A 21827-nucleotide genomic window follows, 5' to 3' on the forward strand; every position below is an offset into this window, starting at 1 on the left:
GTTTGTATGTGCCCTGCGATTGGTTGGTTTACTCCGCCTACTGCCCGATGATAGCTGGGATAGGCTCCAGCACGCAAGCAACCCTCGTGAGGAGAAGCGGCTCAGAAAATGGATGGATGGATGGAAACAGTTCATCACGAGTCATAAAAATATTATATGGAAAAGACTGGACTCAAAGACAGCTCGGAATTTTATGTGTGTAAATAATAATTATCATAGGATGTTTGCACCGTAGATGAAATTGGACACATTTTGGTCTAAAAAGTTAAGATTTGTTAAATTAAAATATCTCTTTGGTCACTGATTAATGTAAAAATGTTCAGATTATATGTGAGTCAGGGCAGATGAAAACTTCTGAAATAACACATTTGTTAAAATTGCCTTTAATTATGTTATTAATAATTACTTATATTTAACTGGCGGCACGGTGGAGGACTGGTTAGCACATCTGCCTCACAGTTCTGAGGACCAGGGTTCAAATCCCGGCCCCGCCTGTGTGGAGTTTGCATGTTCTCCCCCTGCCTGCGCGGGTTTTCTCCAGGCACTCCGGTTTCGTCCCACATCCCAAAAACATGCGTGGTAGGTTGATTGAGGACTCTAAATTGACTCTAAATTGGTGTGAATGTAAGTGGAATGGTTGTTTCTTTCTTTGTGCCCTGCGATTGGTTGGCGACAAGTTCAGTACCCCGCCTCTCACCCGAAGATAGCTGGGATAGGCTCCAGCACGCCCGCGACCCTAGTGAGGATAAGCGGTACAGAAAATGGATGGACGGATGATATTAAACTGTGTGAAGTCACTGATCATGTTAATGATTTCTCACAACACTCAGCAATGTCTCACAAAGGTAGGAAACAGATCAATATTAATTTGTAACTCTTTACTGTATTTCTATAAATCTCTGTAAGTGCTTTCAAATGATTACATCTCCAACATTCTGAGGAAATAACAATATCCCATCACATTTGAGCTATTGTAAGAAGAGGCCCCCAGGCTACTCGTGGTCCTCGGCGGCTACCTGGTGCCCATGGGCACCATGTTAGTAACCCCTAGTCTAAATGATTGACCTTTCAAAGTGTTTACATTCTTAAACAGAGTTGAGGGTATCTTTATGTTTCAATTAAGATTATGTTTCATGAATAAAGTGAAACGATCCAATACACTGACAGTAACCCCCACCCCCAATAATTGATAATCTACAGCAAGGGTGGCCAACCCGCGGCTCGCGAGCCTCATGCGGCTCTTTAACTAGTTTCATGCGGCTCTTCAGGAGCTGTCACATGACATGCGTCAAAAATGAACTGAGAGTTTGTGTGTGTGAGACAGTGCACACAATGTTAACTGTTGAAAATTACTAATATTGGTGTAGTTATTTTCATTAGATCTGGCTGAGCAGAGGTCTGTGTATGCGTGCATACATGATTAAAAGATGATGTTCATGTGTACCCATGTGTATGATGTGGCTCTTTGCCGTAACACAGAAAAAAAAGTGGCTCTTAGTCTCTGACTAGTTGGCCACCCCTGATCTACAGTATAGAGAGACTATATAAAAAAACTTTTAAAAGTAGTTTTACCCCTCGCACAAACCTTTTTATCAGCCAAATAAAGCAACAGTGGCCCTAGTTAAGAATGCAGCACAAGCTGTGTAGAAGAGGAAAATACAAATAATAGATGTAGTCGGCAAAAGAGGGTTTTCAAACTCTTTTGCATTGCACTATTGATTTATCGCTGCAGCCCTGTCTGCAGTGCCATTCATTCCCTGTTTTGAACTTTAATTAAATCCCTGACTGAGTTTTGTTCGAAATTTCTGATTTCTAGCTGCTAAGTCAATAGGGGCAAAGTGTCCAAAGACGATGGTCCATTCAATAAGTCAATTCCAACAATGCTTCAAGGCCTGTGCTCTTGCAGAGGGAATTGGCTCCATTTTGGATGTCAGATAAGACATCTGCCTACTTCTGATCAACCAGCTTGTGTAATTTCTTTATTTCTTCTCCTTTCTCCTCTGCCTCCTCAAGATATGATCTCATTTTACCAAATTATAATGTGACGCCTCTCATAATGGAATGTAATGAAGTTCAAATTATTCTCATTTTAATGAACATGGAAGCGGTAAGACCTATATCACATAATTCGGACTGCATATTTCATGACTGCATTTACATTTATCTAATATCCGAGATATATTCAATTGTGTTGTATGGTACAATATACAACATACTGATACTATATATTGGAAATAATTACGTTTCTATGCTAGGTTTGTTCAGTGTTATATAATGTAAAATTAAATTGGTTCTATGTGCAAAACCTTCACTGACACATTTTAATTTAAGTCATGGTTACCCAGGTGGCACGGTGGACGACTGGTTAGAGCGTCAGCCTCACAGTTCTGAGGACCCGGGTTCAATCCCCGGCCCCGCCTGTGTGAAGTTTGCATGTTCTCCCCGTGCCTGCATGGGTTTTCTCCGGGCACTCCGGTTTCCTCCCACATCCCAAAAATAATGCATAAATTGGAGACTCTAAATTGCCCGTAGGTGTGAATGTGAGTGCGGATGGTTGTTTGTTTCTATGTGCCCTGCGATTGGCTGGCAACCAGTTCAGGGTGTACCCCGCCTCTCGCCCGAGAATAGCTGGGATAGGCTCCAGCCTGCCCACGACCCTTGTGAGGATAAAGCGGTACAGAAAATGGATGGTTACCCAACCTCTTGCCCCAAGTCTGCTGGGATAGACTCCAGCGCACCTGCAACACTAATGAGGACAAGCAGTGCATACAACTGATGGATAGATATAACACGTTGGAAGAATGAGGTTCCTCAGGATAAAGTAGTTGACTTACTGATATGAATTAAACTTATTAAAAAGTCAAGTCCTAGCTTCAGGTTATTACACCTCACCTCTGCTTTGGTCTGTGTTGCATCTCAAATGAAATGGAGAGGGGAGCAACAGTCTTCATTTCAGTCATCTGTCAAAGATGATAAACTTCAATTTGGTGATAGGTCACATGAAATATAACAAGTGCCTCCAGCAAAACCACCAATCAAGTACTAAATGATATTTTCAGGAATCAATGTGATGGAGCTCACAGCTAAAAGACGAAATGCTTATTGGTGTGTGATTGGCATATTGGATCTCTGGAGCAAAATCAGCATTTTGGCCACGTCTGTCATTGTTTCATTTTCCTGTGATTTACAGTATTTCCAAATGTGGTGTAGCTATGGGTTCAGCCTCCAATTTTTGGTATTTCCCTTTATATTTAAACAAAGTCCATAGTACTGGAGTAATGGAGAAGGAAGAAACACAAGCATAGTCAGCACTGTGAGGGGCGACCACCTGCCTCAACCTTTTAGTTTTGTAAAGACACAGTGTATTGAGTAAGTATTTATATCAGGGGTCACCAATCTTTTTTTGAAACTGACAGGTTTTTCTTGGGTACTGATTAATGCAAAGGGCTGCCAGTTTAATCCACACTTCTAAAATAACCAGATTGCTCAAATGACCTTTTATTATGTTATTAATAATGTTTATTAATCTACATGAAGACACGGATTCCTCACAATAATTATCTAAGATGATTTCACAAGGTCGGAAATATAAATATCAATATGCAGCAGTTATTTTTTTATGAAAACATTTACACATTTTTACATTTTCTAATAATCACTTCTACAGCATTTCCCGTAAATTCCAATGTTCCATCACTAGTGAGCTATTTTTACAACAGGCCTGCAGGCTACTCATGTGGTCCTTGGGGGCTACCTGGTGCCCCTGGACACCATATTGGTGACCAATGATTTATACCATCTTCTATCTATTATGTGTTATGTTACCTATTGCTAAAACTAAATATTTCCCCTCTTAAACAGGACTATATTCAGCAACCAAGAAGAAATAGTAGTTAGTTGAATCACAGAAAATAAAGAAAAAAGAAAAATAATTTCAAGAACACAGTAGCCATACTCTTTGCTGTGATGCTTCAAATTTGACTCCAGTCCTTTCTCTCGATCATTTATCTGTCCCTTAATTGGAGTCCACCTTTTGTTGAACTGAACTTGATTTGGAACGGCACAACTACCTTTTAAAGACCTCACATGACAAGACGTATCAAACCATGGCATCAGGATGGAGGAACTACCTGAAGAGCTCAAGGACAGGATTGTGGCAAGGCACAGAAATGGGCAGAGCAAATGCAAACAATAACCATAATAATCAACGAGGGACGTGAGAAAGGAAATTTATTGTAGATAAAAAGATTGCAGAATAACTCTCATTTGACTCAATTAAATCCAGGGGTGACGTGGATATGCAGTAATGCAATAAAACAATATGTGGTTTATCTGTGTGTATTATAGTGTGAATGCCCAGAGAACCGTGTGCTAAAAAGCTTTCTGTGTTCCTACCATAAAGAGTCAAATAAGATTAATCAGATCCGCCTCAGTTTATGTTTAGAGGTTGTTCCCCCTGAACCCCATAGTAGACCCTGTATGACCCCCATCAGCTAGCTTGTAAATAAATCAGTCCCTGCAACGTGACCCTCGTCTTTTGAGATTTAATTTCCTTCACAACCACTGAGCCATTCTGCACTTTGCTTCATAAGGTGGGACAGTTACCGTTTGAAAGATGGGGTAGAGTGGCAGGTATCTGTAGGGCTCTGTTTGAAAATGAGGTAGAATTGCAGTTATCTCAGACTAATTTTATAATTACAACCCCAATTCCAATGAAGTTGGGATGTTGTGTTAAACATAAATAAAAACAGAATACAATGATTTGCAAATCATGTTCAACCTATATTTAATAGAATACACAAGAAAGACAATATATTTAATGTTCAAACTGATAAACCTTCTTGGTTTTAGAAAATAATCATTAACTTAGAATTTTATGGCTGCAACACGTCCCAAAAAAGCTGGGACAGGGTCATGTTTACCACTGCGTTACATCACCTTTTCTTTTGACAACATTCAATAAACATTTGGGAGCTGAGGACACTAATTGTTGAAGCGTTGTATGTGGAATTTTTTCCCATTTTTGCTTGATGTACAGCTTCAGCTGTTCAACAGTCCGGGCTCTCCGTTCTCGTATTTTACGCTTAATAATGCGCCACGGCGGAACGGTGGCCGACTGGTTAGAGCGTCAGCCTCACAGTTCTGAGGTGCAGGGTTCAATCCCCGTCCCCGCCTGTGTGGAGTTTGCATGTTCTCCCCGTGCCTGTGTGGGTTTTCTCCAGGCACTCCGGTTTCCTCCCACGTCCCAAAAACATGCATTAATTGGGGACTCTAAATTGCCCGTAGGTGTGAATGTGAGTGTGAATGTTGTTTGTTTGTATGTGCCCTGCGATTGGCTGGCAACCAGTTCAGGGTGTACCCCGCCTCCTGCCCGATTATAGCTGGGATAGGCTCCAGCACGCCCGCAACCCTAGTGAGGAGAAGCGGCTCAGAAAATGGATGGATAGATAATGCGCCACACATTTTCAATGGGAGACAGGTTTGTACTGCAGGCAGGCCAGTCTAGTACTCGAACTCTTTTACTACGAAGCCACGCTGTTGTAACACGTGTAGAATGTGGTTCGGCATTGTCTTGCTGAAATAAGCAGGGGCGTCCATGAAAAAGACGTTGCTTGGATGGCAGCGTATGTTTCTCCAAAACCTGAATGTACCTTTCAGCATTAATGTTGCCTTTACAGATGTGTAAGTTACCCATGCCATTGGCACTAACACAGCCCCATACCATCACAGATGCTGGCTTTTGAACTTTTCTTCCATAACAGTCCGGATGGTTCTTCTCCTATTTGGCCCGGAGGACACGACACAGAATTTCCCAAAACAACTTGAAATGTGGACTCGTCGGACCACAGAAGACTTTTCCACTTTACATGAGTCCATCTAAGATGAGCTCGGGCCCAGAGAACCCAGCGTTGTTTCTGTGTGTTGTTGATAAATGGGTTTTGCTTTGCATTGTAGAGTTTTAAGTTGCACTTATGGCTGTAGCGCCGAACTGTATTTACTGACATTGGTTTTCTGAAGTGTTCCTGAGCCCATGTGGTGATATTCTTTACACATTGATGTCGGTTTTTGATGCAGTGCCGCCTGAGGGATCGAAGGTTTTCAATGTTGGTTTTCGGCCTTGCAGCTTACATGCAGTGATTTCTCCAGATTCTCTGAACCTTTTGTGATATTATGGACTGTAGATGGTGAAATCTCGAAATTCCTTGCAATTGTACGTTGAGGAACATTGTCCTTAAACTGTTCGACTATTTTCTCACGCATTTGTTCACAAAGAAGTGAACCTGCCTGTGAATGACTGAGCAATTCAGGGAAGCTCCTTTTATACCCAATCATGGCACCCACCTGTTCCCAATTAGCCTGTTCACCTGTAGGATGTTCCAAACAGGTGTTTGATGAGCATTCCTCAACTTTCTCAGTCTTTTTTGCCACCTGTCCCAGCTTTTTTGGAACGTGTTGCAACCATTAAATTCTAAGTTAATGTTTATTTGCTCAAAACAATAAAGTTTATCAGTATGAACGTTAAATATCTTGTCTTTGTAGTGCATTCAATTAGATATTAGATGTTTAAATTACACCCGCGACCCTAGTGAGGATAAGTGGCTCAGAAAATGGATGGATGGATGGATGGATGTTTAAATTACATATGAGACAACTAGACACAAACTTCTGTCATCCTTAAGAAAACATTTTCATGAACTTGTTTCATTGATCAACATGCCAATACTTGGGTGAGACACATCAAACAATCAGTGTACTGAGGGATATTAGTAGTTGTATAATAAAATATTCAAGTGGAAATGTGTCTCCATCTGCCTCACAGTTCTGAGGACCGGGGTTCAAATCGCGGCCCCGCCTTTTTGGAGTTTGCATGGCGACCAGTTCAGGGGGTACCCCGCCTTTCGCCTGAAGATAGCTGGCGTAGGCTCCAACACGGCCGTGACCCTAGTGAGGATGATAATAATAATAATAATAATAATAATAATAATAATGTATATATGAGTTCCACTTTGCCTTTCCTTTCAAATTAAATTTGTAGTTTGCATAAAGCACATTATGCTCCCGCTTTAAAAAATCCAATGTGCTGCTGCGCAGGTTAGCCCATCTTGCTCTCTGTCACATAAACAAAATAAAAATTAATTTTGCTAGAAACTTTTGCTTCATATGTTTCAGCTCATTGAACAGAATACATTGAACCGTAAAATAAATTTGGGTTTGGCTCAATTTTTTTTAAAAACATATTGTATATAGAACTGACCATATATTATTCATCTAAGCTTGTAAATATTATCAATATGTGAGTAGGTTAACTGAGATACAAACTGATCCATGATAAAATTGAGTTTTGTTGTAACGTAGTGTCATCAGGAAGAAGCCTCACCGACTTGAAGTCTAATAAAGGGCAGATTGATTTAGCAGCGCTGTGAGGATTAAGATAGCAGACACATCATGTTTATACATGAGAGTAAAATGTAATGCTGATGAGTTTGCAACTCACTGACAAAACCATCAGAATCCATTATAAATGCGATCATGAACAGACAGTTCCCCAAGCAACTGCAGTGCTGGCATTAAAGCTCATTTTTAGTAGTAAGGAGCAACTGTTTTGCTACATTGCCAGAAACCAAATACGTCATCCATCCATGCTTTTTCTGTACCACTTATCCTCACGAGGGTGCCTGCAGCCTATCCCAGCTGACCTTTGGTGAGAAGTGGGGTACACTCTGAGCTGGTCGCCAGCCAATCGCAGGGTACAAACAAACATTCACAATCACATTCACGCATACAGACAATTTATAGTCTTCAACCAATCAATAAACATGTTTTTGCAATGTAGGAGGAAGCCAGAGTCCGGAGAAACCCACATAAGCCAGAGGAGAACATGCAAACTCCACACAGGATATCTTCCTGTGTGTCTTCCTAAGCCCTTATCCACCATGGTGCCCCAAAAGAAATCAATTAATATTGTTTCTCATATCCAAGTACACATTTCTGTTTTATCGTAATCTGATCATTTTAGAAAACTGTCAAGTTTTTACTACCATTGTACACAAGTTTTAACTCAACATTAGAGGTGTCCAGGCCAGTCCACCAATTGGCCACTGGAATAATTGATGCAGGGGTGAATGCCTTAACAAAAACAGTTACTGTACCAAAATGAGCATGTTCAAGACTCCAGAGACTTGTGTTTTGTATTCCTCAGAGTTAACACCGCAGCCATGCCGCTCTCTCCCTGCCCTGCGCTCTGTGCACAATAGACAATAGATATAACCATTATCACTTGGCCGCCATGTCAATGCCCCACATTCAACATGGCTGCCGCGTAAGCACGGAAGGCACGCCTTTTGGAATTGGGTCTGGTCATATTGTATATCTGTGACTCGGAAATACGTCAGTGGTATTCTCTGTGTGCAATGCGCCACAGCACCAGAAAACATCAATTTTCCGTACTGCTTATCCTCACTAGGATTGCGGGCGTGCTGGAGCCTATCCCAGCTGACTCTCGTACAGCCTGAACTGGTCGCTAGCCAATCGCAGGGCACATATAGACAAACAACCCTTCACCCTCACATTCATCACAATGGGCAATTTAGTGTTTTCAAATAACCTACCATGCATGTTTTTGGGATGTGGGAGGAAACCAGAGTTCCCGGAGAAAACCCACGCAGGCACGGGGAGAACATGCACGCTCCACATAAGCGAGGCCGGATGTGAACCCGTGTCCTCAGAACTGTGAGTCAGATGTCCTAACCAGTCGCCCACCGTGCCGCCCGCCAGTAAACAACAGCGGTCAATTCTGGAACGAACAGACTTTGTCAGCGGCATTTTAAGTGACAGATATAAAAAAATTTTGGGCACAACGTTCAGTCCCGACGCTCTGTTTTATCCGATATCCGTTATATCGGGGTACGTTTTATCGAGCTTCCACTGTACACATTTTTTATGGTACTGTGGGTCTTATATTAGGCTGAGCATAATCCAATACACGCAGTCACCCCAGTCGCTGCATATGAGGCTAGCCTTGAGAGTAATAGATAGGCATTAAACCCCTGACCGACTGTACACTAGCTGGTCAGGGCCTCAGCCCCGACCCACCAACACCAAGGAGAGGACAGAGAGTGCAGAATAATACAAGTATACAACATGTTCACTATTGTGCCACAACACTGTAGAACAAAATACCCTTTGTCGGGAAAAAAAGACAACCAGCCCCACCATAATCTGATAGGGGCACCAATTGTAGCAACACTTAAATTACACATGATGGTAAGTCTAAAAGAACCACCTTCAAAATAAACAACTTCAAATCATAGACAGTAAGGTTAGGCATTGTATAAAGAGACTAATCAGAAAGTTGAGAATTTGCGCTCTCTTGTTCCTCAATTTCCCTCTCTTGGTTGCCCTTTCTGGGAAGTACAGCAGCTTGTCAATATCTGTCAGAGGCTGTCTCTGTCAGTCAGGTCCGTAAGGCTGCTGGGGCCTCTGCTTTAACAAGACGATCTAACAGAAACAACCTATAACTGACACAGTTCTAGATCTCTGCTCTGTAATCACTTGGGAGCCAAGCTCTCAAACTGTAGCCCCGCCACAACAGACAGAGACAACGTGTAATTGCTTGCCATACTGCTCAACCTTTTAAAATTGATCACAGTCCATGTAAGAGGTTTAACTGCAGTGTACATTTGGTGAGTTACAATATTGCTTGCCAATATTTTGTTAAAAAATTGTAAGCAGTGTGTCAACCTTCTATAATCCAATGAGGCTAGACCCCTCATCAAAAGGCTGATGTTTAGGAAGACCAATAGCAAAATCTTCCGTCAAACAACATTTCCCATTAGTTACAGCTTGATCAAATTGAAAACACACTGTTTCAATTTTCCACCAAACTCCCCTTTTAGATTAAAACTGTTCTTGAAAAGATCCAATTCTGTTCCTTCTATGGGACTCAAAGATATTTAATTTTTTTCATTAACAGTAATGGAAAAACTAAAATTATTAACTACAATGGTAGTTGGTAGAGTGCCGAACTTTGCCAAGATCAGACAATTCTAATTTGGATCAATAAAATAAATTACATCTCCATTTACTTTTGGCACATACTTGAATTATGTCCTTTATACATTTGAAACTATAAGCATTATTTACTGAATAAAACAAATATCAGTCTTTCGGTGGTTACGATGGTTGATGGGTTCTTCCTTGGACAATGGGTCACCCCTTTATAAAGTAGTTGAAATGCAGTAAGTGCAGTGGACCGTCAAGCATAAATCGTACCAGGAGGATGTTTGACCTTTGCGGATTCAAATTTAAATTTGAAAAACAGATCAGTGCAACCATTAAGAGGGGCTTTCCCCCCACTCCTCGTTAAAGACGTGCTTCTCTGTACAAGAGGTTGAAAGGCTTAGTCACATCTTCATCGGCCGTGCCTTGATTACAAGTGGCCAAAAATGCAACCACATCAATGCTCACGTCCTTGCCCTGGCTTCCTACCTACCGACCTTGAATATGTACTTTTATTGTCTTCAAGCTCTTTTCTATTCAGTATATCACTGTAGGTCACTCAATAGATAAACAAGACTGATCTGACTTGACATGTATTTGTTCACATTTGAAATATGCTATCTCCATATTAAAATAGTGGCAGAATAATTAAGCCAACCCAGAGATTGAACTCACTCTATTGTAAAATTTTAGAGTTAATATTTTAAAATAAAATTTTAGCATAGCTATTTGACATGAAGTAATAGTTGTAAACCCTAAAAATAACAAACAAAATACAAAAAGGCCCCCTTTGAAATACAGAATTCTATGTACTGTCAAGCCCCATTTACTGTCACACACCCAAACATTTGAGTGAGCTTTAGTGACTATACCAACCAGTATTGCATGTGTATGTTTTGTGTGGTTATTATTCAGAACTTCTTCTGTCTGCCTCAGGTACTGTATATTCCAGTATATTCTGGAGTTCGCTCAGCGGTCGGTGGTGCACAGAGCCTTTTGCTGCACTTTTGCTCAGCTGTTCTCTTGACTTCAGTGTCAAGGATTAGTCTGACATCTTCTGACTCTCTGCCTTTCAAATAAGGTGGACGCCTGCTGAAATGCTGATGCTGCGGGTGCTCATCATATAAAGCCAATACTCATACTGCTGATGCTCCTCATCCTTGCCCTCTGCCTATTTCAGCTCCAGTAAAAATCCATGAGTGATCCCCAGTGGTTTTGTGGATGTGAGAGGGAGAATGTGTGGTTTTAAAGGACTACGGCTATTGAGCAGCTCTATAAAATAGTAATGGCCAGCACCATCAGGGAGACTGGTTAGGTCAGGAGTATTGTGCTGTCAAGTCGAATTTTCAAAAGCTTGACCAGTGTCCATTTCTGTAGGGTTTTTAAAGTGAGTGATGCTGAGGTCAGTTCTCAATCTCATTGCAGGAGTCTGCTGTTTTGGAGGCATTCCATCGCCAGATGGTTCATTGATAACACTTACTCTTAGCATTTTTTAAATGGACTTGGTGCAAACTTTATGTATGTTGGGACCCTTAATAACTTTATACCTAAAGTAAAGCATTGGTTTCTTATCAAATGTCAGCACCTTCGACGTGCCGGCTCAGCAACTCCGTATACCGGTTGACTAACATGCATGTGATATGGTGTTTATTCAATAATAAGTGCAACATATCGACTCACAGGTTCTCACAGTGGTTTAGACACTAAAAAAGAATCCCACCACACCACTCGTCAGTAGCACTGCCTTACTCATTTTCCCACATCCTGTCCTGCCCTTTTCTGTCCTCTCTCATCTTGTTCTCTTGGTTAGTTATTGCATGTCCTCCCCGGGTGTGTGTGTCCCCCACCCACACACCCAATTTGACTGTTGCAATGTTACTTGTGTTCAAATATCGAGGCTGTCTCACTATTGTTCTTCTGTGGTTCTCACTCGTGGTCCCCTTGTCCACTTTGTCGCCTAAAACCCTTTTCTGTCCGACTCCATTTCCAATAAATAGCAGAATAATTAAAAAAATAGCAGATGTATTTCAAACTCCCCTGTTGCACAGCACATGTTTATTATTTTTATTTAGAGCCTTTCTCATCTTGTTTTTTTTCCCCTCTTCATAATACTAGTGATGCGATTCATTGATATTTTGTGAAGACTGTCGCCTTTAGTGAGTTTGTCTGTCACATAAAAGTCCAGACATCCTTTGTGAATGCTCTATAAGTGCACACTCAATCACTCAAGCAAGTACCAGCTCAGTCCGTGTTGTCATGATATGATAAATGATGGTTGATTTGAATCAGTTTTGTTTCTACATGGTCCCCTGACTGCCTGGCTTTGTCAGCCAGTTGCCATGTCACCTGTGTCCCTTTATGCAGATTTAAACACGTTGCATTCATCAGCTGCAGGTCCACAGCTCACACTCTTGGGTGCAGTCAGGTGGAAACCTGGGACTCGTGGCAGATAGGCTGAGGGAGCATTTTAGAGCCCATGTTGAAATTAATAAGTGTAAAGAGGAAATAAGTGAGTTATTGGTGCCACAATCACTTCCTTCATTAAGAATGATATTTATGAGTATCCAGCAGGCGACGGGACATTGCAGGTTTATGGAGCATAGATTGCCACCTTGTTCCAATTATCCTCTACCTTTGAATGTGACAGGGCATGGTGCATCATTAGTTGTTGTTCAATGTGGAGAAAAGGGCAGCCTGTGCAGTGCGGGCTTGGCAGTGTCACACCTGCTTTTTCATTCATCATGACTGCAATTAGTTGGTTGTGTAACAGAAACAGATTCCAAGCCGTTGCACCAACAATAGCATAAATGCTTAGAATTTCTCACCATATTTATCCCCCGTAGAACAATTTCACTTTTACTTGCTGTCCTCTTATGGATTTGTGTTAGCAAAAAAGGCTATATTTGATACAATCATTTTCTCCATATGTGATGCAACTGTGACAGAATCATCTTTAATAATAGTTTTTATGAAGGCGCCGGAGAGTGTTTAATAATGCGTTGCTCCAGCAGGAAAGCAAATTTACAGTTATAATACATAAAACCAATTAAGTACTGTAATGGTATATGCATTAATATTTTTTTTTAATCATCCTAAGAATGTTAATTACAATATTAGACTTTTTTTTTTTAACAGGACAAACTTCACCATAACTTGACAAATCCAGCCTTCTCAAGTGGTCTGTGATATGTCATGTTTTTTGTTTTGATTTGAAATCCAATCAGTTTCTTTATATCATCAGACATGTCCTTAAGACACAGCATCAACTGAACACATGGTTTTATCCCATGGATCTTTTTCTATCTGTAGCTCTGTGACCATGAGAAATTGGACCTGAAAATAAAGATGCCGCTTAAGAACTCGCCATAGATATTTAACATGATATAAACCATTTGATGCGAAGCATGTGCCGACCCTTTCTCATGCACAACATGGATCCAAAATGACCCAGATTCTGTCCCGTATGGGGAGTAGCTGGATCCAAGAGCAGGCGGAGGCAGATGTAAAATGATGAACAGTTTATTGAGGAAAGGTAATGGCAGTGGTCCTTGGTGGGTTGCCAGGCAGTGGTGAGGACAGGCGGCTGGCTTGGCGGCAGGAATAATGTGGATCAGGAACATGTGGGAAAACACTGAGAAGAAGGAGACACAGGAGTCAAAAAAGGGAACGAGGAATAGATTGACTTACGTGAGGTAACTGTTCTGTGGTACCGTTGGAACTAACTGCAACATTTTGACGAGGATTCCCTGGAACAGGCAGGCTTATATACCGGTGGTGATGAGGCTGATTGGAGACAGGTGCTGAAAACAGAGAGGGGAGCGGGTAGAGAGAGAGGACGCGAAGCGCCCTCCCGGCTCCAATAATGGAACTGCATGGCAGTATATGAGAGATTCATTCCAAAAGTTGTTTCATCCCGGCTGAGGTTTTATTTGTTCTCTCTTTTGAAATCAATCTATTTTATGATTGCATACTTAAACTAGTTTGCACATTAAAAACATAATTTAAATATTTCTTTTTACTAATTTATTGAGCAAAATATTGTTTATATTTCTACATCACTATTTCACACAAGCAAAACAATGACCCATCTGTCCAAGTGTGATTTAAAATTATTTGACTTTAGTCAATCAACTTCTGTAAGATGGTGAAATGTGACAGAACAAAATACAATACAACTGAGCACACAGGGCCAGGTGCACAAGCCAAAAAAGGACACCCATCGCCAAAATTAGTCATACTATTAAGAGAAAAATAGTAATATATATTGTATTTATCGTATGTATTTTTTTTGTTACAACACAGTCAATAAACTATTAACAAAGGAGATGAAGGGATGCTATAGTGAAGATAAAAAGTCTACACACCCCTGTTCAAATGGTAGGTTTTTTTGGTATAATAAAAGAGACTAAGTTAATCATTACATTACCCGCACAACTCAGTTGGGAAAAAAAATTAGAAGGGAACAAAAAACAAAAAACTGAGATAACATGGTCGCAAAATTTCACACACCCTCTTATAAAAGGGGATTTGGCTCTGTTCAGAATTAAGCCATCACATTCAAACTCATGTTAAATGGTGGCCAGCACACACCTGCCACCATTTAATGTGTGTCTGATTAACCCCAATTAAATTAAGGTGGAGCATATGTACATTTCTCTCAAGGACTCAAATAAATGCCCCTCAAATATCAAAACACTTTGAGTGGAATTCATGACCGAGTTGTATTTTATTATTATTATTTTTTTAAATCAGTGAGTGAAGGGGAAAAAATGGGCTGCAGCAAAGAGGGCACTTTTTTCATCAGGGCAAAAATGCATGTGCTTGAGCACCACTTGGGGCTCTATGTGTGCATGTGCCTGCCTCTTCCTCTTCCTTTTGTCTTCCTGTCTGATGTCTTCTTGTATCTCGGTGGTGGTTACGTTTAGTTTTTAGAACCCACTTCTTCCCATTGTGTCAGTAATATGATTTTGGAGTTGGTGCATACCCTCCGTGATGTAGGCAACGAGGGTGGTAACATCCAAAATATTGTAAGCGAGAACCATGGTCCACCTTCAGATCCTTCAATTGCATGAATAGGTGCTAACCATCTCATCCATTGTCGCTACTCCTACTTTTGTTCAATCAGTTTTGGATGACTTCTGGTTTAACCTTTTCAACAAAAAAAAATAATAATAAAAAAAAAAAAAGATTTACAGTATATCTTTCACAATTGTCATCAAATATTTCCTGAGATATTATAGTAACAAAAAAACAATACATGTATTCGATTTGCGTAGAGAGCTGTGCCGAGGAGTCATATGTCTGGAATATACATTTCATTGGTTCTGCTGTTCTAAAGAGTTCTTTCCGACTGTGTAAACATGATGTACAATTCTAAAAAATAAAATGTGCTTATATACTCACATACTTGGAACAGTAAAATATAATATGAATTTATATCAAACATATGTAAAAAAACCCACCTAGCCATACATAAAATAACATGGATATGGATAATTTTTACCCATGTTGTGCATTAGAATGGTAGTGATACAAAAAAGGTTTTCACACAAAAAAATAAAAACTGGAAAAATGGAAATAAGGCTGTGTGATGATCAAAAACATGTTATTTAAAATTCCTTGAATTTTGAAATGAATTTATTTAAGAAAATGAACAACATATTTTGCATCAAAGGTTTAAGAACAAATCTGATTTAAAAAATGACAAATATGATGAATGAGGAGCTTTTATGCATGCAAGGACCACAGAATAGTTTTGAGTCTTTACCTTACTGCTTACCTTTCAGGTATTACCATTACACTTCAAAGCTAATGTATATACTGTGTACAGTATATGCCTGTTGGAATGTCTAACCAAATTATTATAATAGTGATTTCAATTGCAGAGAAGGCTCTCAACCAAGATGGCGCAAAGGAGGTACAGTTTAATGACTAGCATCATACTTGAACAGGCAGAACCTGCAAGTCTCATCATGCTAACAAGGCAATAATGTCTATGACTGATGCACTGGAGATATTGTCAGTACACCTACAAAATTAGATATCCTACATTATCAGGACTTGATTTAAATCCATTTTGTAAGTCGTTTAAGGCTCATAGAGACATATATCTTGTCAATGTCAATGCGCCTGCCTTCAGCTTCCCATTGCATGCTGTCTATCTGCTTCACCTTCTCTGTCTGCCTGTAAAATGTACAGTATATAGCACCCTGACCCTGGACCTCCCCCTTGGAGGAGCATATTTGCTCTTTGTTGGCAAGGTGGTCAGGAAAGTTGAACTGGAAAACCTAATTGTAAGGCCTTTCGCAAAACTATCGGGAAAAGAAATATATATATCAGAACATTGTTTAACGTGTATTGGGATCTTACTTGGGCGAATATTAACTTTGCATTTGAAATGTGACAAAAAATAGTCATTAATAAGAATTACAAGTGAATCTCGTGAAGTTGATATTTTGGGAGGTGGCACAGTGGCACATCACAGTGGATACCTGCAGGCTTGAGAGGGTTGTCAATCAAAACCCATTCAAGAATTTGGGGGAACTTTACAAGGAGGGGACTGAGGCTGGACTGACATCAAGAGCCAGTGCGCATACACTTTCCTGAACCAGAGACGTCAGTCGTGTCTTACTTGGGCTAAGGAGAAAAGAAACTGGACTATTGCCAAAGTGATCCAAAGTCCCATTTTCAGATGAAAGTACACATTTCATTTCATTTCATTCCAATTGGTTCTCAATTCTCAATGCCCAACCCTACACACAGCTAACCAGCACTGCTGTGACTGGGTGGATGGGTGGAGGCAAATAAATCATCCACTCTCGGTCTTCCTTGGAACTCTTTTGGAGTCAAGCCCAAGCATACACTGATTGCATATCACATGGGAGAGCTTAAAACAGGAACAACCCAGCACCCAGAAATCTGATACTGTGGAGATGTTTTGGTTGACAAGACAGGGGTCCCCGCGACCCTTCTGCAGATAAGCGGCTCAGAAAATGGATGGATGGAAGACAGGGGTTGAAGATGAGTTGAATCACCATTTTACCTTCCACTTTACACAAATCGCAACAGTTGGTAAGGACTCTATTAGTCTATCAGTGGACCTGTTCTACTCGTAATCCAGCAACCAGAGTCCCTCCACCAGAAGTCTTCACTCTTCAAATGGAACCGGAAGCCATGTCACCCCTCAAGGCACAGCCCCTTGGGGAATGTCTCTAACTAGTTTGCATCACCATTACAAGATTTGTAATGTAATGTCATTTGAAAATAGCGCTGGTAGCACAAAGTCCTACAGGCGTAAAACGTTTGGCGCTTGCAAAATCAAGGATGTTAATAGCTGAAAGTAGTTTCGTTTGAATCAGAATTTTTTTTTTGCCCAAGGAACTAATGTTACTAAGATCCAACTTAAGCACTCCGGATTTCAACCTGATAATGATTTTTCATAGAAGTTAGTTCGAATATGGGTTATGTGGTATTCTCCATGTGTTACCAGAATTTACAATCTGGATTTTATCTGGTGAGCGCTTTCAGAAGACTCAATGTTTAACAATATTTATTACATCAGTTGGGAGCTAAAATTGTGTTAAACTTCACAGCGGCCTGCTGAGAAGCGTTTCTAATATTTTGCTGCTCTCATGCAATAGTAGAACATAGTACCAGAAACACTCCTTAGAATTGTACAATTCAGTTCTACAAAACCTAGAGATTTGAACCCCAGTCCTCAGAACTGTGAGGCAGACGCTCTAACCAGTCGAGCACCGTGCCGCCTCCAGTCAGACATTATTTTTAAAATTAGTATCTTTCTTACAGTGTCAATATTTTATTATTATATTGTAAATTATGAATGTATGTCATCGAGCTTGGATGAGTCTCTTAGGGTGTATGGGGACGTGGTGTGTGGTAACAATTGCAATGTCGACCATAGTTTTCTTCTTGTCTATCTACTATTCTGCATGTCACCTTATTTTAGTTGTGCTGCCTCTCAAGGACAACACTGACTGAGAAATGGTGAGGAGGTCAATTTGATTTTAAGGGTCACAATTGGATTTGGTGGTGAGACATAATCACTTTAAGCTTGTTTATACCTCTGAATAGCTTAGCTGTAGCTGAGGTGTATTTTTAAGAAAGAGCTCAGCTGTGGCAAGATCACAAACATACCGGTGTTGTTTGCTTGCTACGGCCTGTATTCTCCCATGCGCTTAGGAGGGGAAAAGCGCTTTCATTCCAGATACGCGCTCTAGGTGGAGCAACTCTAAAATGTGGTCAAATCTGCCCTTCTGCGTATTCTCCTACTGATTTACGGGAAAGATTGTATTTTAAGAGAATAGTCATGGCATCCTGCAAGTAAATCAGCTTTGTTTTAGTAACTAAATGTGTGCGTAAACGACGATGAGAAGATAATTTTTCTATCATTATTCAGACATGTGACATGTTTGAGATTTTTCTTTTGTAATTAGCGTTTAAAAACAGTCTTCAATTAATGCAGTGACAGTATGTACGAAATGTGTTATTGTAACAGAACTGTGTACTAGAACAGTGTACTAAATGAATAATTTATTTTAGTTGTAGACGTTTTTGTAGTTATATTATCAAATTCATTATTTAAATAGACCAAACAAATTCGGTTTTGGAGAGAAAATAACCTAAGCAAATAATATTTTTGAAAATCATAAACCACGTTATACTTTTCAGCTTCATCTTTTCATTTTTTCTACCTCTCCCTGTCTAAATTCCCTTCACACATACACACACACACGCACACACACATGCAGTTTTATTTCATTGTTGCCAAAAACACATTGCCAGCTCGAGCTATTAGCTGGGTAGCTGCTGATTTTTGCTGACTGAGTTTTGATATCTAGTTTAGCTGGCAATTGTTGTGTTAACTTTGGGAAGCACCTGAATGAGTCTCCTTAAATGTGTTTTGGACGTCTTGGATATTGAGAGAAGCTTCCTTTTAGGGTTGTACAGTAAACACCAGAACATGTATTTAAATGTTGTGTGAGGATTTAATAAGTAACATGTATTTGCTAAGGTATTCATATGATGCATACATGTCTGCCACCTCCACTGTCATTGTCTCCAGCTGCACACTTTCCATTCACATGCATCTTTTCCCATACCTGAAAAACTATCTGATATTCAAAAGAGAAAAGTTACACGACACTTCGGAGAAATGTATATAAACTAGTAGCACCGCTGCTGCCCAACACTGTATGTGAGTAGGTTATTGTAAATGCTATTGCTTTCGGTGTATCGTTACAGTTTCCATTCCCTGAAGAAGATCAGTTTAATAACTGATGTTGTACTTGCAGGTGCTACAGGGGATGCTCAGCCAGGCATCCAACCCGCAGTGCAGAGCACCCTGCCGCACTTCATTCAGGAGCCAGAGGACGCCTACATAATCAAGAGCAATCCCATTAAACTGCGCTGTCGAGCCACACCTGCCTTGCAGATCTTCTTTAAATGCAATGGAGAATGGGTTCACCAGAATGAGCACTTCTCCCATGAGTATAAGGACCTCAACACTGGTAAGATTAAGCTGTGTGACCTTATTACAACACATCATTCCACTGACTGGGATAATGTCTGAGTTACATACAGTAGAACTGCACTATGGAAATGGGAAAAACTGAACATTTACGCAAAACAAAAAAAAGACTCTCACAGCACATTTTGCATACTAACTAGAAACTGTCTAAAACATAATTGTCCACCATGAAAATGCTTTTAGTTACATAAATATTTTTACTGAACTTGTGCTTAACTAATAATGTTAGTGCTTTGTGCCATGATTCGAGATTTTTATTTTTATACAGTTACAAAAAAATATATTTTTTTGTTGAATGGAAATGTCTTGACTTATAAGACCTGATTTAGGCTTCCTGAAGGGATTTCTGGTTAATAAAGACCCTATACAGTCCCTCAGCTAAGAATGCTCTGGGATTAGAAACTGTGAGGAAGCCGTCTGTATTGTATTCATGAAGTTCGTTCCACAGGAAAACGGCTTTAATTGAGTCTGGATGTTTTTTCTACCGTGATCGCCGTGGTGTGAAATTGTTGTACGCTTCATCATGGTAAAATCTGCATCTTACACTCTGGCTTTGTATATGTAGGAAGAAAAAGCTAAGTTGATTTAGGAATAGACGATATAGATATACACCTCCACTGTTGACGAAGAAATATACATCCCACAGATTCTAAGTAGGTGCATTGTTAAACACACAAATCAGTATTGAAGTAAAAGGTGATGTTCAGGAACCATGAGTTTAGAGACTTATCACCAGCCATGCACACAAGTAGTACACATGGATGTTCAAAATAAATGATGCGTATTTGATCAAAGGAAAAGAGTACCACATTTCTGTACAACATATGAAAAATTAGACCCACAGCTACTTCCTCCATAAGTGTGCTACAAAGCAGAGTATAATGAGAAACACAATTATTTTACTGCCAATTAAATGGTAAAGGACATAATCGGGTATTCCATTGGAGAATTGAGTACCAGGGGCCACCTGGACAGTAGCCAATGCAAAGCAGAGGGAGAGTACCATACGGCTTGCCAATTTGTCTGCGGTGGGGTCGCACTGACTCATTTATCGTCAAGTAATCCTTGACTTACAAAAAGAGAGGACACAATTTACAGCACAATTGAAAAACTTGCTGCATGTGATAAGCAAGTCATAATAATTAGATATTCTGCGTGAGGACATGACAAGCACAGACCAGGATAATAACAGCTGTAGTATCGTCAGAAGAATTTTTAATAATGATAAATTCATGTCATTCATGTCACCCCCGTTTAAGCAGTCATTTGTTCATTTACTTCTTATTACTTGAGAAGCAGTAATTTTATTAGAAGGTTACATACTATTGGGCTTTAAAGAGTTCAGTTATTGGACTGATTGTTGTAACAACTTTTAAGAAAAGAAAAAGAAGTAAAAAGAAAAAGGTAATTATTGGATTTTCATAGTTGAGGAGATCATATTTCAGTTGAAGCAATCATTTTCATTTCATTTTTTCAGTTTTTTAAAACCGATATTGGTGAAAAACTAGTTTTGGTAATGGAATTTTTTGAAATTACACTATTAAAATTGTTGTCTGTAAGAACTTAGGATGTGCAATGAATGTTACATCTTCTGTCTGGGCTTGCACAAGCACAGTATGTCATCGCCAAAACAATTTGGGCTATGTTGTAATTTTGGTGATTCTAGCGCTTCTCCGGCAAAGTGATAATTTGCTCTGTGTGTAACAGTACTGTGCATCCAGTAGAGTTGTAGTACTTACTGTATATACTTCAAATCGTAACCCCCTGTATATGTCAAATGTATTGTAATGTTGGTTTTGTTGAAATTGGGTAATGTATAAAACACGAAACAGTGTTTCCCCAGCATTGACTTTGGGCCAACTCATTGGTCTGTTGAGTCGTGTGTAACATCATGTGGAAAAATTGGCCTTTTCAGTCTACTCTCTAACTCTGCAGTCTTTGACCGCCTCAGTATGGCTCGGGCTGTACTCTCAGATATTAAACATTCAATTCTGCCTTTCTAAAGCTTCCATTTTTACTTTCATTAGCTGCATTCGTGCTTAAAGTAAAATCTTCTCCAAATCTAAATTGATTAATAAATGCATGCGGATTGAGTGTCACGCTTTCCAAAAGATCTCTCACTTGCGGCTAAAAAATAAAACTAATATACTGTACAGCATAAAATACTCAACACAGCTAAAAATAAACCTCAATTTCTCACCATGATCATCATCAACAACGATTTAATAAAGTAGGAAACTATTTCTATAAACCTCTGCATGTGTTTATATTTTAAATGATT

General features: G+C 39.8%; 1 protein-coding gene across 3 annotated transcripts in view; it reads left to right on the top strand.

Moving 5' to 3' along the window:
• unc5db (unc-5 netrin receptor Db) overlaps positions 1-21827 on the top strand; it is a 189676-nt gene that overhangs the window by 63570 nt on the left and 104279 nt on the right. For all 3 annotated transcript variants that reach the window (XM_061671017.1, XM_061671019.1, XM_061671018.1), the window contains exon 2: positions 19311-19526. In XM_061671017.1, the coding sequence (XP_061527001.1) occupies positions 19311-19526 (216 nt within the window). The remainder of the gene's footprint in view (positions 1-19310; positions 19527-21827) is intronic.

The sequence above is a fragment of the Phycodurus eques genome, chromosome 3, assembly GCF_024500275.1.
Source record: "Phycodurus eques isolate BA_2022a chromosome 3, UOR_Pequ_1.1, whole genome shotgun sequence".
Taxonomy (NCBI): Eukaryota; Metazoa; Chordata; class Actinopteri; order Syngnathiformes; family Syngnathidae; genus Phycodurus; species Phycodurus eques.